The sequence below is a fragment of the Limanda limanda genome, chromosome 7, assembly GCF_963576545.1.
Source record: "Limanda limanda chromosome 7, fLimLim1.1, whole genome shotgun sequence".
In the NCBI taxonomy this organism is placed as follows: Eukaryota; Metazoa; Chordata; class Actinopteri; order Pleuronectiformes; family Pleuronectidae; genus Limanda; species Limanda limanda.
The window spans coordinates 12,843,192-12,862,464 of NC_083642.1; the positions used below are offsets into that span (position 1 = coordinate 12,843,192).

Below are 19,273 nucleotides of genomic sequence, written 5' to 3' on the forward strand. Positions count from 1 at the left end.
TGTGAGTGAGTGTGTATATGTGTGTGTGTGTGTGTGCGTGTGTGTGTGTGTGTGTGTGTGTGTGTGTGTGTGTGTGTGTGTGTGTGTGTATGATCACTGGGGCATTCTAAAAACATTCGCTGGCCGTTCCCCCTCCTGACACACCACTCTGATTCCACCAATCAGGAACCTACGTGCCAGTCAACCTTTTTTAAGGCTGTGGTCTCGCGTAGCACAACATTGCTGTGTTTACGTATGTGTGTGTGTGTGTGTGTGTGTGTGTGTGTGTGTCTGTGTCTTGATTTGTGTGCACACAGATAAGCAACCTCAGCTGATTTCACCTCAGATTGCCCTCCCTGGTTTAAGTTTCCCACAGCCATGGGGTCAGTGTCAAGGATGTGTGAAAAAGCATTGACACTTTGTCGACAGTATGTGGGTTAAAATTTGTAGCGACGGGCAAATGGCCACAGGAAAAACAATCGGACAGGTTGTCAGGGCGGAATCAGAAAATATGCAGTTCCCACAGGATGTGTCAAAGGTCTAAGTGTTATTGGAGTGTTAAGGAAGGTGGAGTCAGCTTCTTGGTTTGTGACGGCAAATAAATAAAAAGAGAATCGAGATCAGGCCACCGTAGTGGAATGGAATTTTTCAGAACATGATCAATTTCCTGGGTCCCCGTACGTGATGGACAGGGCACGACATTTGATCTGAAGGCTGTACAGTCTCTCGGGGGGTCGGCAAAGTAAGGGTGAGGGGGTAGAAGTCGAGGAGCTTATATGACCTCCCTGGTGTTGCGGATGGCACAACAGAGAACCATACTGAAGATCATCCCAATGATCTGTTGAGAGGGAGAAATATTTGTTTCAGTAAAATCCTCCTCAACCACAGTTTGGATGTGAGTGTGTGTTTTCAACTCGACTCACCATGACGCCAGCGATGCCGATGCCCACATACCCGATGATGTAGAGTTTACTGTTGAAGAAGTCCTTGATGCCCGTCTCACAGTCCTGCAGAGCCAAGATAAGAGGAGCGGTGTTAACTTCCACTGAACCAGGATGTTTTTGCACGCCACCGCGACGCATTCATTTCAACAACAAAGGATTTGATTTCCATCCTGAGTCTGGAGCTGGTGACAGATCTTACCTTGGTATCGGGTTGGGGATCAGGGCAGGGGTCTGCAGAGGTTCCACAACAGTTCAGCTGAAAGTGGAGGAAAAAAATAAACATAGGAAGGTTAAAAACATTATAATGTCACTTTCCTGCCAAAGTTTACCCTTAATCTACTGTTTTTGTACTTACTATTTTCTGGTATGAGACGATCAAAGTGCTGTTATTGTCCTCGTTGTACGTTGTTGAGTAGAAGGTCTGAACGTCTTCGATTATCTGTGCAGAGAGGAAACACGAGTGGTGTGTGATCAGGGATACTGCACTTACTGTCGTGTGCAAAAAAACATATTACAGCAGTGACCTTCTCATGCTAAATAATGATAAATGTACCTTGTCCTTGTTTAAGAATCCAAACACTCCTGCTGCCACCTCAGCTCCAAAGATGATCAACAAGCAGGCAAAGAACTGAAAAAGAAATAAACACTGTAAGTTTACAACGACAACGTATATAGGCTCACAGAATCAGAGAATATGAGAATAAAGTCATAATTATTGGTTGAATGTCATGCTAGAGGGGAAATAAAAGAAGATCAGCCTATCATCTGAGTTAAAATGAGGAACGTAAAACATCTTGTTAAGTTATACTTAAGTGCAGGATTAAAAAATTTCGAAATGCTTAATCTTTTGGCTCATCAGCACATTAATATAAGTATCGGGACTTTGAAAAGATTGAGCAAGAATTCTGTGTCTATTCTGAAAAAAACAACAACACATGCTTGGAGGAAATTGCACTTTTTTGAGGAAGAGGAAATGTTTGATGTAGTAGTCTGTAAAGCTGTCGTTGTTTACATGTGTGCTATCAAACCTAGGTTCTGTCATTTTTCTGATCCAGAAGGAGTCAATCTCTGGTAAGCATAGGTTCTCCTTGTTGCTTTTAAATAATATCGTAGATTTTTTTCATAAAAAAAACGACTTTATCCTTCTTATATTATGACTGCCACCTCAACAACTTAATTCTTGTTATATTACGATTATACACTTGAAGTGTCCGATTTTTCCCCAGTCAATATGGCCCTAATACTGCGTCGTAGTATTTTGTACTTGCAAATAGGACCGATGTCTTTTTTGTGCCACTTACTGAACCCAGCAGGCACTGAGATTCCCGCACAGCTCCACAGCAGCCGAAGAAACCCACCAACATCACCAGGCTGCCGGCACCAATCAGTATATAGACACCTGCGGGCACAGGGAAATTAAAGTTTTTATTTACACGCAGTAATGGTAACTATAAAGAAAAAATAAAGTAAATAGCACCCAACAAAAAGCATCATATTGTAATCTATTTTGATAGATTCTATTAAAACATAATAAAGATATATATAAAGTTTTTGGGGGCTGATCACACAAGCTTCTCTCCTCTAGTACGGAGAGTAATTTGAATTGACTCCAGCAGGGGGCAGCACAGAGCCAGTAATGTCAGTCGAAACGGTCACTATCTACAGTGTGTTTCCAGGAAGAGCTCAGACACTGGCATAAACATTCCAGACTGTACTATTTCACAAATGGGAGCAAAGTGATTGGTGCTCGGCCGTATCCTTTTTCTGTGCTGCCTGTCCTCCTCGTAAAAAGATGCCTTCTAAAAAAAAAGCTTTGTGAACATGAGCCTGCTGGATGGGGGGCTCCACGAGGGAGACTGCCTGTCCCATAGACGCCCTTATCTCCAGTGAACCCTCTCTGGGGAGGGTCCGCAGGGAGGAACTCTGCAACAGATTGGTTCCACAAGTGCGCTCTCGTACAGGTGGGGTCTGCTGCTAGGCAACGGCTCGGCAGATCACAGGGTGCGACAGGTCGTGTCGGCCCCCGGGCGACGTGGCCTCAGGTGGGAATGAGCGAGAGAGACGGTTCCTCTGATCCCAAGGCGTCAACTCAAAGACTTGATGTGATACAATAATTTAGTTCTTTTCTTTTGTTTGTTCGGAAGGAGAGAGGTTTAAAGACTTTGTCAGTTAAAGGTGACGCTGCTTCAAAAACAAATAATCAGATTGTGTTTTTACTTGTGTTTCTACTTCCCCCGGCTTTGTCTCTTTAGTTGGCTCCCAGTCTGAAGTTGTTCTCATTTTCTAAAAATACATCAATTCAAATTGCAGTGAAGTTAGGTCTGGGCTCGACGCCATGGGAATGAGGCATGGCAACTTGTTGAGTGCGCTCTCAGCTGTCAAAGCCATGTGGAGCACTAAACTCTCTGAGGACCTGACTGAAGCCTCTCATCCTCATCCTCAGTCATACCACATGGACCTCTGAGACTCAGACACACACATACACACTCGGGTTTGTACAGCGATCCTTATTAGGACTTTCCACTGACTTCTATTTATTGTTGACAGCCTAACCAAAACCTTATCCCTAACCTTAACCATGAGTGATTCATACCTAACCATAATCTTAACTTAACCGCAATCCATCATTTACCACTAACCTTAACCAGGAGCTCAGAAACCAAGTTTTGCCTCATTAGGACTGTGCTTTGGTCCCCATGATGTTTACTGGTCCTGACAAGTTCAATGTTTATACTGGAAAAAGCTCCCTCACGAGGCAATAAAAAGGAGTACACACACACACACACACACACACACACACACACACACACACACACAAACACACACAGTCACGTTTCCATGACTTCAGACTATTGATTTCCTAGAGACTTTCCTCTTAAAACTTAAACCTTAACCTTAACCCAACCTTAAACCATGTCTTCACCTTAAAAGTTTATGATCTGAATTATAGTGACATGCTTTTTGTTCCCATGTGGAAGACAAGTCCCCATACTTTGACTTTTTAGGTCCCCTCAACATGAGAAATACCTGGACCACAAACACACACAGACAAACGAGTAATCCATCCATCCACATTGGGCAGCTGAACTTATCTCTCCTCTCCCTGCCTGCACTGTCATCTCATTTCACGTCCCATCTTGTTTTCAATACAAAACTTTGCCTTGCATCTGTTTCTATGATCGTCCTCTTCCATACGCCTCTTTAACCGTCCCTCTGTTTCCATCTGGGCAGGGTGACTGATAGAACGGTGGTTAGACGCCGTGTGGTTTCCCTCGTGTGTTTATGCTCTATGACACAGAGTCTATGTAATGCAGTCTTTTCCTGTTATTCACAATCATCTTCATCATACTTTCTTATAATAGAAAAGGTGTGAGCGCAGGTGGAATTTGTGACAACATGTATGTATTTGCGTAAACTAAGATACACACAAATTCACATCCACACATTTATATAAGCAGTGGATTGACAAACTTTTTACACCCACTTTCTATGTGTGTGTGGGCTTTAATATGAGGAGTGTGGATTTGCGTGTATGTGCGTGAAAGAACGTCTGTGGTAGGAATATTCCCTCTTACACAGACGAATATTTATTCTCAGGCAAATGGAGTTGCATGAAAACATGGCAATTAAAGACTGGAAAGCTCTTCCCCCGGTCTGAGGATGACAGAGCGGAGAGCAACGTGACATTAACTGGGTTGTTAGAAGTCTGTAACTGACACACTATCTTCAATCCAGCATAAATAAGGAGAAGGTGCCTTACATTTCCATTTTGTGGTTTCCAGTCTTTTATGTCAACATAAAAATCGAATCGCTGAAACTTCATATGGAAACTGAACTTTCCTTGGCCTCTTTAGAGTGGTTTCCTAGCAGCAAACCCTTAAAACAAACCCAAGCAGTGCTCTACAAGAACAACAAACCAATGTGGTGACAAATTGACGACAAAAAGCACTTAGATTTCAATACAACCTTGGGTGAATTATTCCTTGCATGTATTGAATTGAGGGTTTTAGCGTTGTATACTGTTGGAACACACCCCCACTGTGAACTGTTATGGTACTCACCAATGAAGAAGGTGTCTGGAGCTTTGTCCCCGTTGAGCAGAGACACAGTTTCTGGGTCAAAACGCAGCCAGAGTCCCACTGCCAGGACAAATGATCCCATCAACTGTAGGGAGATAAGACAGAAGGACATGAGACAATGAGATGTACTGCTTGTGTAATACAGGGAAATAAAACAACAGGACAAATGAAGCAAAGCGAAGGTTCAGTCAGGGACACTGTCTTCCTGCACGTACACAATTCCCGCTATCGCAAGGCTTCACCAGCTCATTCTCTTTCCGTCAAATCACAACCTCGCCTTGAGCCAATCTGTCAATAGTTTAAAATGTTTTGTCTTTGTTATTCAGCTGTGGGTTTAGAGAGTGAACCACCTCCACGCCTGCACCACCTCAACTCTGGATACCTGGTCATCAGCTCAAACAATCATCCAGAAGCCCATCTTAATCCACTTTTCCCCCGGTCAAAAAACAGAATGGATTCAATTGTCATTCACTCCCGGGTCAAAGGACTGTGCAATAGACAGATCAGGGTTTTCATCGGCTCCGACTCGGATTAGCGCCTCGGTTGTCAGTGCGTTAAATGGAGCGAACCATGGGAGATAGTCCAAGGCAGCCAACTCGAGCTGCGCTGCTCCAATCGTGTGATATGTATCATTCTCCACAATCCTCCATAATACACACCCTCCAATTTTGCAGTGTATTCAAGCTGCAAAAAATGTCCCATCACTCCCTTAGCTTGTCCCCCCCAGCTATTTGTTTCATTACTGCTGCCTGTTGATACAAGCCCTCCACCACCCCAGCATCCACCTGTGGGCTCCGACAGGGGGGTTACAAATATCTGCTCATCACTCCCATTGTATCTATGTAATCACATCTGGGGGAGTGATGAAGTCAGAGCCTATAGATGCCAAACACTAAGCATGTCCCACTGCAATAAACATATCAAATGTGAGTTGAAACAAATAACAGTTTGTATGAAGTCACTCACAGTTGAGTTTTTAATTGAAACAATCTCCTCGTCCTTTCTTCCCATTCTGATTAATGTTAGCTAACTATAACATTGGCAGGTGGTGCAGAAATACATTGGCTTACAAGTAGAAAACCAGTTCTCTGTTATGTATTACACAATGAAACATGTTTCTCATATCATCTATTTCCTTGACCTAAGATGTGACATCATTGCTGTTCATTGGTTTCAGCATCAATGACAACTGTAAAATGGCACAACAGTGTAAGTGCATGATTCTCAGGCCGTCAGAGGGTTACTTCAGCTCTTCTGAAATGTGATGTTTCCACATAACTACAGCAAATGTTCTGTGGAGTTTCCACTTCAGCCCTTCAACCACAGGCCAGATGAGAGATGCATAATTTCATTAAGAGACAGTTAAGCTGAAAAACGTCATAATTGCTTTAAAACAATAGATGGACCGCGTGGGTGGATAATTAAAGTCTCCTGGGGCAATAGTCCCCAGCAAAACACAACTTAGGTAACGTTGAAACACTGTTTAGTTGGCTGTGGCTCCTCAGGAGGGAGAAAATGACCCTCTAGGCTGTGGGCAGCAGTGTGGCACCTTGAGTTTTAACAGCCTCTCCTGCTAGTTTGGAAATGTGGTTTATATTTTCCTTCATCTAAAGCCCATCACCGTACGTCGAGCAAAATCATACTCCCTGCAGTGCCGCTACTTTCTAAGGCTGTATGACTAAAGCAAAAGGAACTTATTAGCCTCTCCAGCGATCAGACAACCTTGAAGTAAACACTTCTTCTCCAGAGATCTGAGACGCTCGGGGGGAAAAACTGTGGTGGGCGCTCCAGCGAAAGATCAATAATGAGAGGTTTTAATGATCACTCAGCCCGTGCCCCCCCCCCCCGAGGATAATCCAGTCTGAAAACCTTTTTGAGCGGAGCTTCACAACAGATAGTGTGTGTATTGGTGCATGTGAGAAATAAAATGATTTGTCTAAATGGAGAGTATTTAGCAGTGCTGGTCACATGGGCTCCCTGTGTCCTAGATCTCAGAGTTTAGACAGACCTCTGTGTTTGACTGTTTGCGTCCTTGAGTGAATTGATGTGGCCGGAAAAAAAACTCCAAACACTGCCGCCAAGTTCAGGCAAAGACAAACGGTTCTATGTCTGTGTCTTAATTTCACCCTGTGACCTGTTGTTCATCAAATTCCCTCTGCCCTTTCCTGGATCTGCCTCTTATTATTCATCTTCTGTATCTCTTCCTCACTGTTTACACTCCTCTCCTCCTCAACTCCAGCTCCACAGGCTATAGTATTTAATGGTTTTGTTCTGAAGAAAAACAATAGACTGTAAATAAAGATGGATGAGGCGTCTCCACTTCCTCCCACTGTCCAGAAATCAAGTGCCATCTGGATCATTTAGAGTCACAGTCTGCACAGAAGCGATCGAGGAATGGAGCCGCGGTCCCGTCGATACAAGCACTTGACCAGACGCGAGTCAGTCTCAGCTGATTCACCCCATTTTTATAGCATCAAAGAACTAGATAAAACTTTATCAGAATCATACATACTTAAACATACATCAGTGCGATAAGAACTAACCCTAAAATGACAGAAACCATCTTGCATAAAAATGATTTCCTGTGTATTTTGACTTTTCAGTTTGGGCCATGTCCCGTCCACTAACATGGAGGAGTCTGGATTATCAACCTGTACTGCAAACAGCCACCAGGTGGCGATTGAGATGCTTTGGCTTCACTTTTGGGGAGGCATCACGTCGTCCATCTATACATATAGTCTCTGAGTAAAAACAGTAGCTCAGTTATAAAACATTTTGGTGGGACAGGTGTTGGGACACTGGTATCCCACCAGACTGAGGATTTAATGTGATGTGCAGTATGTGAAAGCCGAGCTGTTGTCAGGATTAGCAGGTACAAAATGATCAAGTACAGAGAAGCCAAGGCTACGGATCTGTAGACTTACTGAACCGTGCTGGATTAGTCCAGACGAGGGGGTCTGACTGGATCTACTTAACACTGGTATTTGCCAGGACACTTGATGGTGAGATGGCGTTGGCAGAGGTGTGAGCTGAGGGCTGTGGTACCAGCTGAGCCGACAGTTGGAGAAGAGCCGGCTCACGCAGAGCTGCACTGTGGATGGTGCTGGTGCTGCATGGAGGAGCAGGTGGTGGTTTCTCAGTTGAATAGAGCTCAGAGCTCCGCCAAACCTCATTACTGTTATGGCTAAATTTAAAAGCCTTTTCAAAACCAGATGCATAGATGGATCTCACTTTAGACCGGGGGCGGTGGGGGGGGGGGGGGGGGGTACATCCTTCGCCGCATCCGTGGCCGACACACTAAATGGATTCAAGGCACTCCCGAGCCTCTCCCAGAGGTCCCATTAACCCCGTCACTGCTTGCATACTCCCCCTACTTAACCCCCCCCCCCAACAGTTGTCTGCCTTCATTACCCAGGCTGACACCAGACACACCCCTCCCTCCCTCCTTTCGGCTTGCCTCTCTACCTCCCAAATCTACAACCCCCCACCTCACCCCTTATTTATCTCTGTGTACTCCCCCCTCCCTCCCTCCCTCCCAACCTCACCCAAAGGACAAAGACCCAGTGTCTCCCTGTGACTGTGTGCTTTGGCTCACAATAGGGGGGGTAAAAAGATAGACACAATGAAAAAGAGAATGAATGGAGGGAAGGGAGAGAGGAATAAGTTGTTAGAGGAGCCATCATAATTTTTTTTTTTCTTTGCCATTATAAACAGACCACAGGAGTTCGTTGAGAGACACAGATAAAACTTTAATCTGTGTTCGTACGTCCTCCCTCTAGATAGTTTGTACATGTACGTAAGTGCCTCAGCTTTATCTGAGGTTCTTTTATGCCGATGGGCCTACTTTCTTTTAACAGAGCAGTTAAATAGTCTTTTTGTGAGAGGAATTTCCAGGAGAACAGGGGCTGAGTTGACACAGAGTGCTCAGAGACAGTCTGTGGCATAATATCCACTTTCTAGGTTAGAGCTTATGTTCAGGAAAGAAAAATGGAGTCTAAGTGTGAATTAAAGCAAAGGCAGTGTATGAAACCAAAACAGTTGTAAACAACATCTTTAAACCCGGCGCTAATTGCTGAGTGGTTTTTCATGACAGACCGAAATAGTTCTCTGTCTGGCCTGTGTTTGTGAAAACAGATGTAAGCGCACATTAAAAAAATGATGGGCAGAGGGAAAGTGCAAATACGGTAGAAGAAGATAATTATGGGTGGAGTGAATCCCATTGTACTCCTCCACAGGGCAAGGGTGGGGGAGCGCCGTGGCGCACATCATCCTCCACAACACACACACAAACACACGCACACACTCACGTGCCTCTAGGGATAAACAATATTTAGTTTCTACGTCAGTGCCGATTTTAATGTCAGCACCATAAACCCTCAACATCAACAAATGAAAGAGCAGAGTAAAAAGTTTTTAAGTTGATTTCTTGCTTTTAAAATACTTAAAAATTGTATTTCGGTACTTCAGTTTGCTGCAGACAGTACAGACAGTCGCATCTGTTATGGTCTTTAAATATTAATTTCAACTGTAACACATTGTAGCACTAATATAAACAAGTAATTGCATCAATAAAACATGACATCAACAAAGCAAGTGAACTCCTGCCTGTTACAATCTTACTCTGTGAGATCAGTGGCACTAGAACCTGTACTGTACTGCATATCATTTGCATGTATAAATGTATAATCAGTATGGTTGGATCTGTCATCCATCCAGACAGAACAAGCCGATTGGCCCTGCACCAGACCCTACGTCACAATACATATTCAATATAAATAATACACAATATATGTTGTTATGTCAATGTTATGTGAAATAGAAAACACAAGCTTATTTTTTCAAATCTCAGTTAAATGTCTTAGTTTGGTGCAGTATTTGATGGACTTTGTTTTGTTATTATAATTCATATAAATTATGTTATGCTAATGCACAAATACAGTTTTTACAATCTTGTGCAATCATCCTGAACCACTGCACTTTACTGAAATACTTTTTCAATACTCTTTTTCAGTACATATTCTGCATTTTCCCGTGTTGGGATCAATAAAGTGTTATGTTGTTATCTTATCGTTTTGAATGATATTACAGTTCATTTAGAGCTATAAAATATGCAATGATTAACTTTAAGTTTCAAATATACCTTATCATATTTATGAAGTACCTTTTAAACGGGGCATATTAAGATTAAGAAACATTTGATATGTTAAATAACTGTTTGTATCAGCCAATGAGTTTATGTTTCCTTCCTGCATTTGTGTGGTTGTCTGAGTAAGTAGGATCATGCAAAAACTACTGAATGGATTTCCATGGAACTTGGTGGAAAGATGAAGTATGGGCCAGGAATCCAGGAATACAGTTTTTTTCACTTTTGCAAGATCAGACGTTTACAACATTTCATTCATTTCTCCAAGAACAATTTATCGATTTTGCTGAAAGAAACCTGGCATGTTAAGAAGACTGATATTTATAAGTTTGAACAATTTAGTGCAGATCCCATACACAATACAAATAAGAATTAAAAAAACATCTGAAATCAAACATATTGTAGGTTCCCCTGAGACGAGCCTCCCATGTCTAGTGCAACACATCAACCCGTTCCTCGTTAGGTTGTTGAATAAACAATTTGCTCTTGTGCAGAAAACAATCATTAACAGTTACTGTATGTGGCCTTTTCAAAATCAAGGTTTTTGGTGGTAGGTGACAACATTGTTTTTTGTTGGCAGGCAAATATCAAGTAAATTAACTAAACCAAATTAATCATTAATCCAACAGGATCCAGGACTTTCGCAAACCGCGTCCTATCAGTTGTTTTTGATCAGGAGGAAGATGAGTGTGGGGAAAATGTGTGGGAAAGACACTTCTCACAGCATCTTCCACACACACGCTGCTATTTAAGTGCTGTTTGCCCTTCACTGTTTACCCTTCGGATTCAATTTTTGACCAAATAGGGCAGTTAGTGAACTAAATCTCTCACAACCAGATTCCAGGCAGGTCAGGGAGGCACTGCTGGTCTGTCGAAAGCTGCAGCCATCAGTGTAATATATACAAAAGTGAGGCCTGTGTTACATTAATGACAGTTAGAGTTAATAGAGTCCTGCAGGAATGTCAGTGCATCACCACGCTCATGTCAGAAGTTTTTAAACAAAGCGCCACTTTGCATGTGTTGATTGATAACTGTGCTCATGTGCATCACTAAAAACAAGTTCATTCTAGTGTTTGTGTGTCAGTAACAGCTCCCATCATCCCGTCCACAGGAAGCATCAGTCTACGCTCCACTGTCCACTAAGGGGATTTGAGGGGAAACATATCAGCCCATCCTCCAACGGCTTTCATCACTAAACAGACACACACAGACACACACACACACACACAGACACACACACACACACACACACACACACACACACACACAAACTGACAGGACACTCATTGACATAATGCATTCCCTAGCCCCTTCCCCTAACCTTAGCCATCACAACTAAAGGCCTCACCCTAATCCTTACCCTAACCTAAACCAAATTATAAACTTAACCCTCAAACATTTCTTTGAACTTGTGAGGACCGGCCAAAATGTCCCCTCAATGATGGTATTGAACCCACATTGGGCCTCATAACTACAGAAAGACATGCGCACTCACAAACTGCTCATCATCTCTCACTCCACCATCAACACAGGAGCCCAGAGGGGATGGTGATGCAGTGATTGTGATACACACACAAACACACACACACACACAGCCCTATATCCCCACTATCCTCACACTGATCTATTTTCTATCTTTATCTGGGTCAACTTCATGCCAACTGTCCCTCTTTTGCCATGTGAATGCGCACGCACATGAATATCCCTCTCAATCTCCCTGTGACCCTCTTCTTTCAGAATTGTTGTTTTCTTCTCTCCGAGCATTAACTCCTCTCCACTCCACTCATCTCCCTCATCTTCCTCTGTATGTCTGCACTCAGATGCATCAAAAGAGACATTTGGGGGGACGTCCTGGTTGCAGGGGCGACTGTGGACAACTCAGTGTTACCACTTGGGCCGCCGTGTCCAGGGTCTCCTCTGCTTAGCCAGGGCAGCAGACTGAAGTTATGCTATTGTCCCTCGGTCACAATGGATCCATTCACAATGCACTCAGCGCCTGATCCACTCCACAGATGCTTGTTGGAAAATGCTCTCTCTCTCTCTCTCTCTCTCTCTCTCTCTCTCTCTCTCTCTCTCTCTCTCTCTCTCTCTCTCTCTCTCTCTCTCTCTCTCTCTCTCTGTCTCTCTCTCTCTCTCTCTCTCTCTCTCTCTCTCTCTCTCTCTCTCTCTCTCTCACACACACAAAAATACATTTCCCTTGGAAAGAGTGTGAACAGTAGCAGACGTGTGCGTGCTTGCACATACACACACACACAAGAGTTGTCCATGGGGAGACCAACTTGGAAATAATGCGCGTTCATTCATAGGTTGAAGTATGAATGGACTTTAACAAGTATTGTAGGGTTCATGTGCAAAGCATGTGTGCAGGACACACACACACACACACACACACACACACACCTTTCACATGCACCTGCCAGTTTAGTCTCGAGTGACTCTCTTGAGGCTCAGTAAGAGGGAGCAGTGTGGGGGGGGATGTGATGCTTCACAGTGGTTGTAACTTCTTTTGCTCATCAATCAGCCCTGAGCTGTTTATTAATGGATCGATGTGGCACATGAGCCAATGTGCTGAGTTTGTTTTCCACTCTCTCTCTCTCTCTCTCTCTCTCTCTCTCTCTCTCTCTCTCTCTCTCTCTCTCTCTCTCTCTCTCTCTCTCTCTCTCTCTCTCTCTCTCTCTCTCTCTCTCTCTCCCTCTCCCTGTCTTTTCATTCAGTCTTCCTTTCAAAAACACGCTTCCCCGGGAAGAAAAGGGGCGGGTTTTTTTCCTGTGTGGAAAATCTGATTTGAGCCCGGTGAGCCAAAACCCTCGAGCCGCTCCGGCAGTCTCCCCTGTCAGCGCCACGCAGGGCAGTGAAAACCCACACGACTCTATGCTCCGCAGACGCGCACAGAACGCAGACAGGAGGGCGAGAGAGGAAACTGTGATGAATGAAACAGTCACTGAAATAACACAAGGGAATAACACTCCCTAACACGAGGGAGGGAGAGTCTGCAGCGAGAGAAGTCTGCGCTGCTGCACTTGCTCCGTGCGCCGTTTACGCACAACTCGCGTCTCTCATCACCTCCCAGCCACTGAACGTGCACTTACCCAGAATGTGAAGTTGAAGACGAACAAAAGGTATTTCACACACTTCATCCCTCCTTCCACTTTCCCCATGACGGCAGAGAGTTGTCTTTATCCTCGTGGAGGGCTCTGAAGGTTGAATAATGGCTCCGCACGACGTGACAATAACGGACCTCGGTCACAGCATCAAGAAGCAGTGTCAGGACAGCCTCTCTCTCTCTCTCTCTCTCTCTCTCTCTCTCTCTCTCTCTCTCTCTCTCTCTCTCTCTCTCTCTCTCTCTCTCTCTCTGTCTCTGTCTCTCTCTCCCCCCCCCTCTCTCTCTCTCTCTCTCTCTCTCTCTCTCTCTCTCTCTCTCTCTCTCCCCTCTCTCTCTCCCTTTCCCCTCTCTCTCTCTCTCTCTCTCTCTCTCTCTCTCTCTCTCTCTCTCTCTCTCTCTCTCTCTCCCCCCTCTCTCTCTCAAAACACCAGAGGATCGGCTTAGACTCTTTCCAGACCGCCCCCTTCAATAATACAGAGGGGGGCCTGAAGGGGGGAGCGAGACCACACGATGGGAAGTAGACAACTTAATGTGTAACCTCATGTCACACACACACTAATACACTGTTATATCATTTTAACAATATATTCTTAAAACATACATGGGACTGTATTTGTTTCAAAATATACTTATTAGGAAAAAATATACGTACCATCGTGATTTCGAGGGGGGTCCCAAAATGTATCACAACCACTGCATAACAAAGCCATTATTACCACCTTTTAAACAGGGTGCGAGTGGATCTACCGATACTAAAATATGTATTACATGCATACATACAGTGACAGCTTGGTAAATTCATTGTATGTTGTGATTCCTATGAAAGGATGGCCTCAGCTAGTTTTAGTACAATATAAAACAAGCTTTTTTGTCATTTTTCTCAGCAGATTACCACATATTTTGCATGACTACAGTACATTTTGTAATTGGTCAACAGGTGATTCAGGCATCACACGCTGCACAGAGCCTATGTGGAGAAATTTAGTGTTTTGGATCTGATGAAACACCTGTTTTGTTTTGTAATCGCTGTATTAGATAACAATTATTTTCTCAATTTCCTTTTACACGGAAAAAGCTTGATGGCAATATGCCCAAGTATTTCTTAACTGCACTATCACAACTTTTTACAAGACTTCCCTGAGAGTAGCAAAACGCTCTGCTTCACTCAAATGTGTGATTTATTTCAGTGCAACGGAAAGATTTAGAATAAGAAACACAGATATTTCTTGCGAGTTCTGTTTTAAAAAGCGAAACACAATGAAAATCACTTCAACCCAATCTGGGTTGTTGATATTATCTATTTATGCCTCCATGCTGGTGAAAGCCTTCCAGCTCTCATTAAGATGATTTTCAAACAAGACTTGAGGGATCCATCCATCCATCCATCCATTATCAATAGGCCTACTGCTTATTATTCTTAAGGGTCACGTGCCTGGAGCCAATCAGCTGACATTTCTTCACGTTTGGGACAAAAATTCACTTGACGTTTGATAATATGACCTCTGACAAAAAGGTTTTTGGCCATAAGTAATAGTAAAAAATTTTTTTTACACAATTCAGTAACAGGATACAATTATGACTTTAGACTTTAGATCCAATGGTCAAAGGTCAACTCACTGTGACATCATACCATTCTGTGAAAACAATTTCCTGGCAATTATTCACACCACTACTCAGGAACAGAAGAAGAGATTGTGACATTGTTTCCAGTAACTTGACGAGTTGACACACAACAATGAGACGCAACTCTACTACCTTTCTCATACCTTTGTTGCATTGGTTGCATTTCGACACAAATGGGATCAATCTGAACCCTGACCGTAACCCAGTGATTAACTGACTTCTTGTGACTTAATCCAGTCCTGAACGAATCACCAGCTACTTCAAACCAGATACAAACTAAATCTACTGGTAATGGAATGGAAAGAGTAAGCCCTTGTGCTGGATTCCCTCCCTCAGTGTCACCAGCGACTGGGAGCACGCCGCTCAGCAGCGAAACCATTTTTTAACATAAATATTTTCCCAACAACCATGGAGAGCGGCTGGAACATCCAAACCTGCAGTTAATTTTATCACCGGGAAATTAGGCCCTGGTTAGAAATGGTCCCATTAGAGGAACAGAGTGGTCTGGCAAGCTGAGCATCAGAGGGAGGAGAAGTCAGACAGGAATGAAATGATGAAGAGAGGAAACTAAGGGCCTAGAACCAATAACCTTGATTCACTAACATGTAGCCGTTTTCCGCCATTCACACCTTTCTCTCTTTGAGCAGAGTCCATGCTGCGTGAGACTCATTAGAGGGGAAATGTGGAGCGCCGAGAGAAAACAGAGAAGGTTTGTGTTTGGATGATAACCAGAGCGATTCCAAAAGAGGAAACGCTGATAAGACTGGGACGAGGCCGCCGAGTCCCTGCTGACTGCTTGTTGTTGGCTCAGTTGCTATGTTGCTCCAAACATGTGAACATGAAAAATGTGTTCCAGTCATAACATCCAGTTAAATGGATAACAACAATCTGCAGCATCTCTTTACAGCTCAACACGATATTTAATGGATCCGTTCCCCATTTTTTTTACAGATAGGTGCATTAATCATGTGTGTGAGCCGTATTTAAAGAGAGCGTGTTGAAGTCATTGCTGACCTAACAACCGTGATGTTAAGAATTTTCCTTTTCTCTCTTAAATGGGTGGGGTCAGTCATAGCTGCTGGTTCTATTTGAGTCAGTGCCTGGACCTTTTCCCCTCAAGTCTCTGAGGTCAATATTTAGTAAAGTCAGTGTAATTGTTACTTCTCAAGGTGAGGGTCAGCTTTGTTTAGTAAGTAAACTGAAACTCATTATTATTATTAAGTTGTTTTAGTTTAAATGTATATATGATCATAACATTTTGACTCATTATTGCAGCAATAAACTGAGCCTGACTTTAGCTGTGACTTCTATCTGTGGCAGGGGACCACCATCTACTGGTCAAGCTGTAAACTTTGCCCTTGTGGACATTTATTTTCCATTTCTCACATAGTTCATGCACTGGGATGTGAACAGTACAAATGCAGGGGGACAACAGAGAAGTTAGTGCTTTGTGATTGTCTGATATTTGCACATTTTTTATCATGAAAGTTCATTCTGAAAACCGTGAGTGATGAAACAAATTACGAGAGGAAATCTTGCACATTTCATCCCTTGTCTCTTGTCAAAAGACTGTTCAGAGTTTGCCGAAATCACCTTCATCTTTCTCTCTCTATGTGCAAGTTTCCTCCATGTACATCTTCACAGCCACTGCTGCAAAACGGAAAGAAAACGGGATTGTGGTTAACACATGACACCCTCTCTGTGCTTGATCAGACAGCCGAGCTGTGATGAGGTTTCCTGGCAACACATCGAGAGCTGAAAAAGCATCTGTGAGGCAGCTGCTTCATTAAGGTGAGGAAAAGTGCAGAACTCAACTTTCAGAGAAAAGACAGAGATGTGAGAAAGGAGGATGGGGTCTGTGCTGACACCTACCTCTTTACTGGCCATAGTTTTCTACATGACCACAAGAGGGCGGCATATACTCACAAAGAGAGATTCTTACTGGAAAAACATGAGATATGAAAAATGTACTTTATCAAACTCAAATAATAGGAGACGTGAGGTGGATCATGCATTATTTGCTGTATTGCCTACAGGTCAACATTCAGAGGCCTGTACCAAAATGGTTATCTTTATATTTATATGTTTGTTTGTCCGTTAGTTAGCATCATTACACCAAAAACTCTGACAGATTACTACAAAACTTGGTGGAAGGGTTCGGTATGGGTTAGAGGTATTTCACCCAGGTATTTCTTTTCACTTTCTATCTGTTTAGATACTGATTTTATTATTATTTTCTTTATCAATTTCCCAGGAATCAGGTATATTTAGGGAATGTATATCCAAAAGTGCGTACGATTTGGTGCCGCTTAATTTTTTTTTTTTACTATTTGACAAAAGTATTACAGACAGGAATCAGGGAGAGCCCCAGATAATTTTCTCATCCTCTTCACAGTGTGATTATGAACCTTTTACTGCCCTTATTTTGACCTTTCAGCCTGATTACTTTACTCAGTAACCAGCATCGCTGAGTTCAGAAACATAGCAAATGCATTTGCTTCCATGCAGGGGAAACTTAAGTCACTATGGCTTTCACTGTGACCACATCTCAGCCCAACTGAACACCACTGAGAGACTTTGACAACAACCAGCAACACAACCCTAAATAAGGGAGTAATATCACTTTGAAGAATAGAGTCTCAGATATTAATCGCAAGCAGCAGTGAAGCTGCTCCAGTGGCTCGTGGTGGTTCAACACCTCACTGGTAACGTTCTTTAACATTCTGCATGTGCACATTATTTCCTCACACAGACACACAGTCCGTTCACACAGCTGTTTTCCAGGGTGTGAGGAATTCTTCTACACTGTTATTAACTCAACAGCCAATCCGTCTTCCTCCGTGTGTATAAAACACAGAGCGGGAGTCAGTGTGAACAACATTCCTTCAGCTCCTCGTCCAACTGTGGACATACAAGTATGAAAGGGATGTTCAGTCTGTCTCTGCTGCTTTCCTCTGAAGTCAATCCTGTTCGGCCATTGGCTGTTTTCCCGTACTGGAACGAGAATGTCACCAAGTGGAGTGCAAAGCTCTGTCAAGGCCCAACAGTCCCGTTAGGAAAGCACATTAAAACCTGTTAAACCGGGACTTTCTCATCAATATCAATGCATTATTACCTGGGAATTTGGTGAAAAGGACAGAAATCACTCATATCTAGCAATGCTGAAGAAAGATTCCTGGAACCATCCCTTTAAGAGGATCCATCCCAAAATGAGGTCTTTCTTAGAAATCAAGTTTTATAGAAATCCATCCAGTAGATTTTTCCTTGTAAACAATTATCAGAGAGACTGATTCATTGTCTGAAGGTATCACAGGTCGTTCCTTCCCGCAGCAGTAAGACTGTACAACCAGCTCTACTCCCAGTAGAACTACACGCACCCATTATGAACTGTCTGTGCAAATGGTTCATGTGTAATCCATTCACTGTACATGTTCTCACACTGCTCATATTTTTTCTTGTTTTTACACTGTATACTAGTTTTTATTCAAATATTTCTATATTCTCCCCATTTCCTTAGACTTAATTATAATCGTCCTTACACTAAGATTACTTATTATTACTAACTGATGCCTATTTTGGACTCTTGCTGCTTTACTATTATTATATATTATATATATTATATATTAAAATTATTTCCCCATTGTGGGACTAATAAAGGATTATCTTATTTAATCTTAATCACAAAAAACAAATAAACCAACCAACAAACAAACCTGTGGACACACATGTAAACTTGATGGTGGTAATAATGCTCCTGACTGAGACATAAGTTCTCTGAATTTTTGAAAGAAACAGTGAAGTTGACATTGTTTAGTTTTAGGTTTTTAAGGTGTCGACTTTAAACTGCAGTCCCTTCCAACATGTAGTGTTGAGCAGTCACTGAAGAATGTTTGTACTTCTAATAACAGGTAATTTTCCCAAAGAAAAGAAAAGATTACACAAAAGCTAAAAAAACCTGTAGTAGAAATTAGATCATTTCCTACTAAACATTTCAATACCTCCCTTTTCTTTTGAAAGCAGTGATACCGAACCACAACAGTAAAGCTGCAGGTTATTAAAACAAAATAATAACTGAAAGATGCTAAAAGTGAGCTAGAGTTGAGGGGAACCACACAATTTTATGAGGATTCTCTCCAGTTTCGTCTACTATGTCTTATCTGATTTTATATTGCATTCGTTCAAATAAACAATATTGTTTCAAGCAGTTTTCACAGCCAAACTGTGAAAATCAACTCTTTCTAACAGTGACACAACAAACCAGGCAAGTACTGAGGTGTTTAATAAATAACAGCATGAACAACACAACAACAACAATAACAACATCATTAAAAGCTTGAATTCATTTTGTATATATACACATAACGTATATATTTTCATATTTGACTGTATAAACCATAAATAT

At 42.6% G+C, this 19,273-nt stretch overlaps 1 protein-coding gene across 1 annotated transcript; it reads right to left on the reverse strand.

Moving 5' to 3' along the window:
• Positions 1–104: 104 nt before the first annotated feature.
• Positions 105–13,422, reverse strand: LOC133005338 (CD9 antigen-like). Its single transcript, XM_061074995.1, has 8 exons — positions 13,235–13,422; positions 4,985–5,087; positions 2,225–2,322; positions 1,477–1,551; positions 1,279–1,362; positions 1,123–1,179; positions 903–986; positions 105–817 (listed from the first exon to the last, which is right to left on the reverse strand). The coding sequence occupies exons 1-8, from the start codon at positions 13,301–13,303 to the stop codon at positions 752–754; spliced, it is 636 nt and encodes a 211-aa protein (XP_060930978.1). The 5' UTR covers positions 13,304–13,422; the 3' UTR covers positions 105–751.
• Between the last annotated feature and the right edge of the window lie 5,851 nt (positions 13,423–19,273).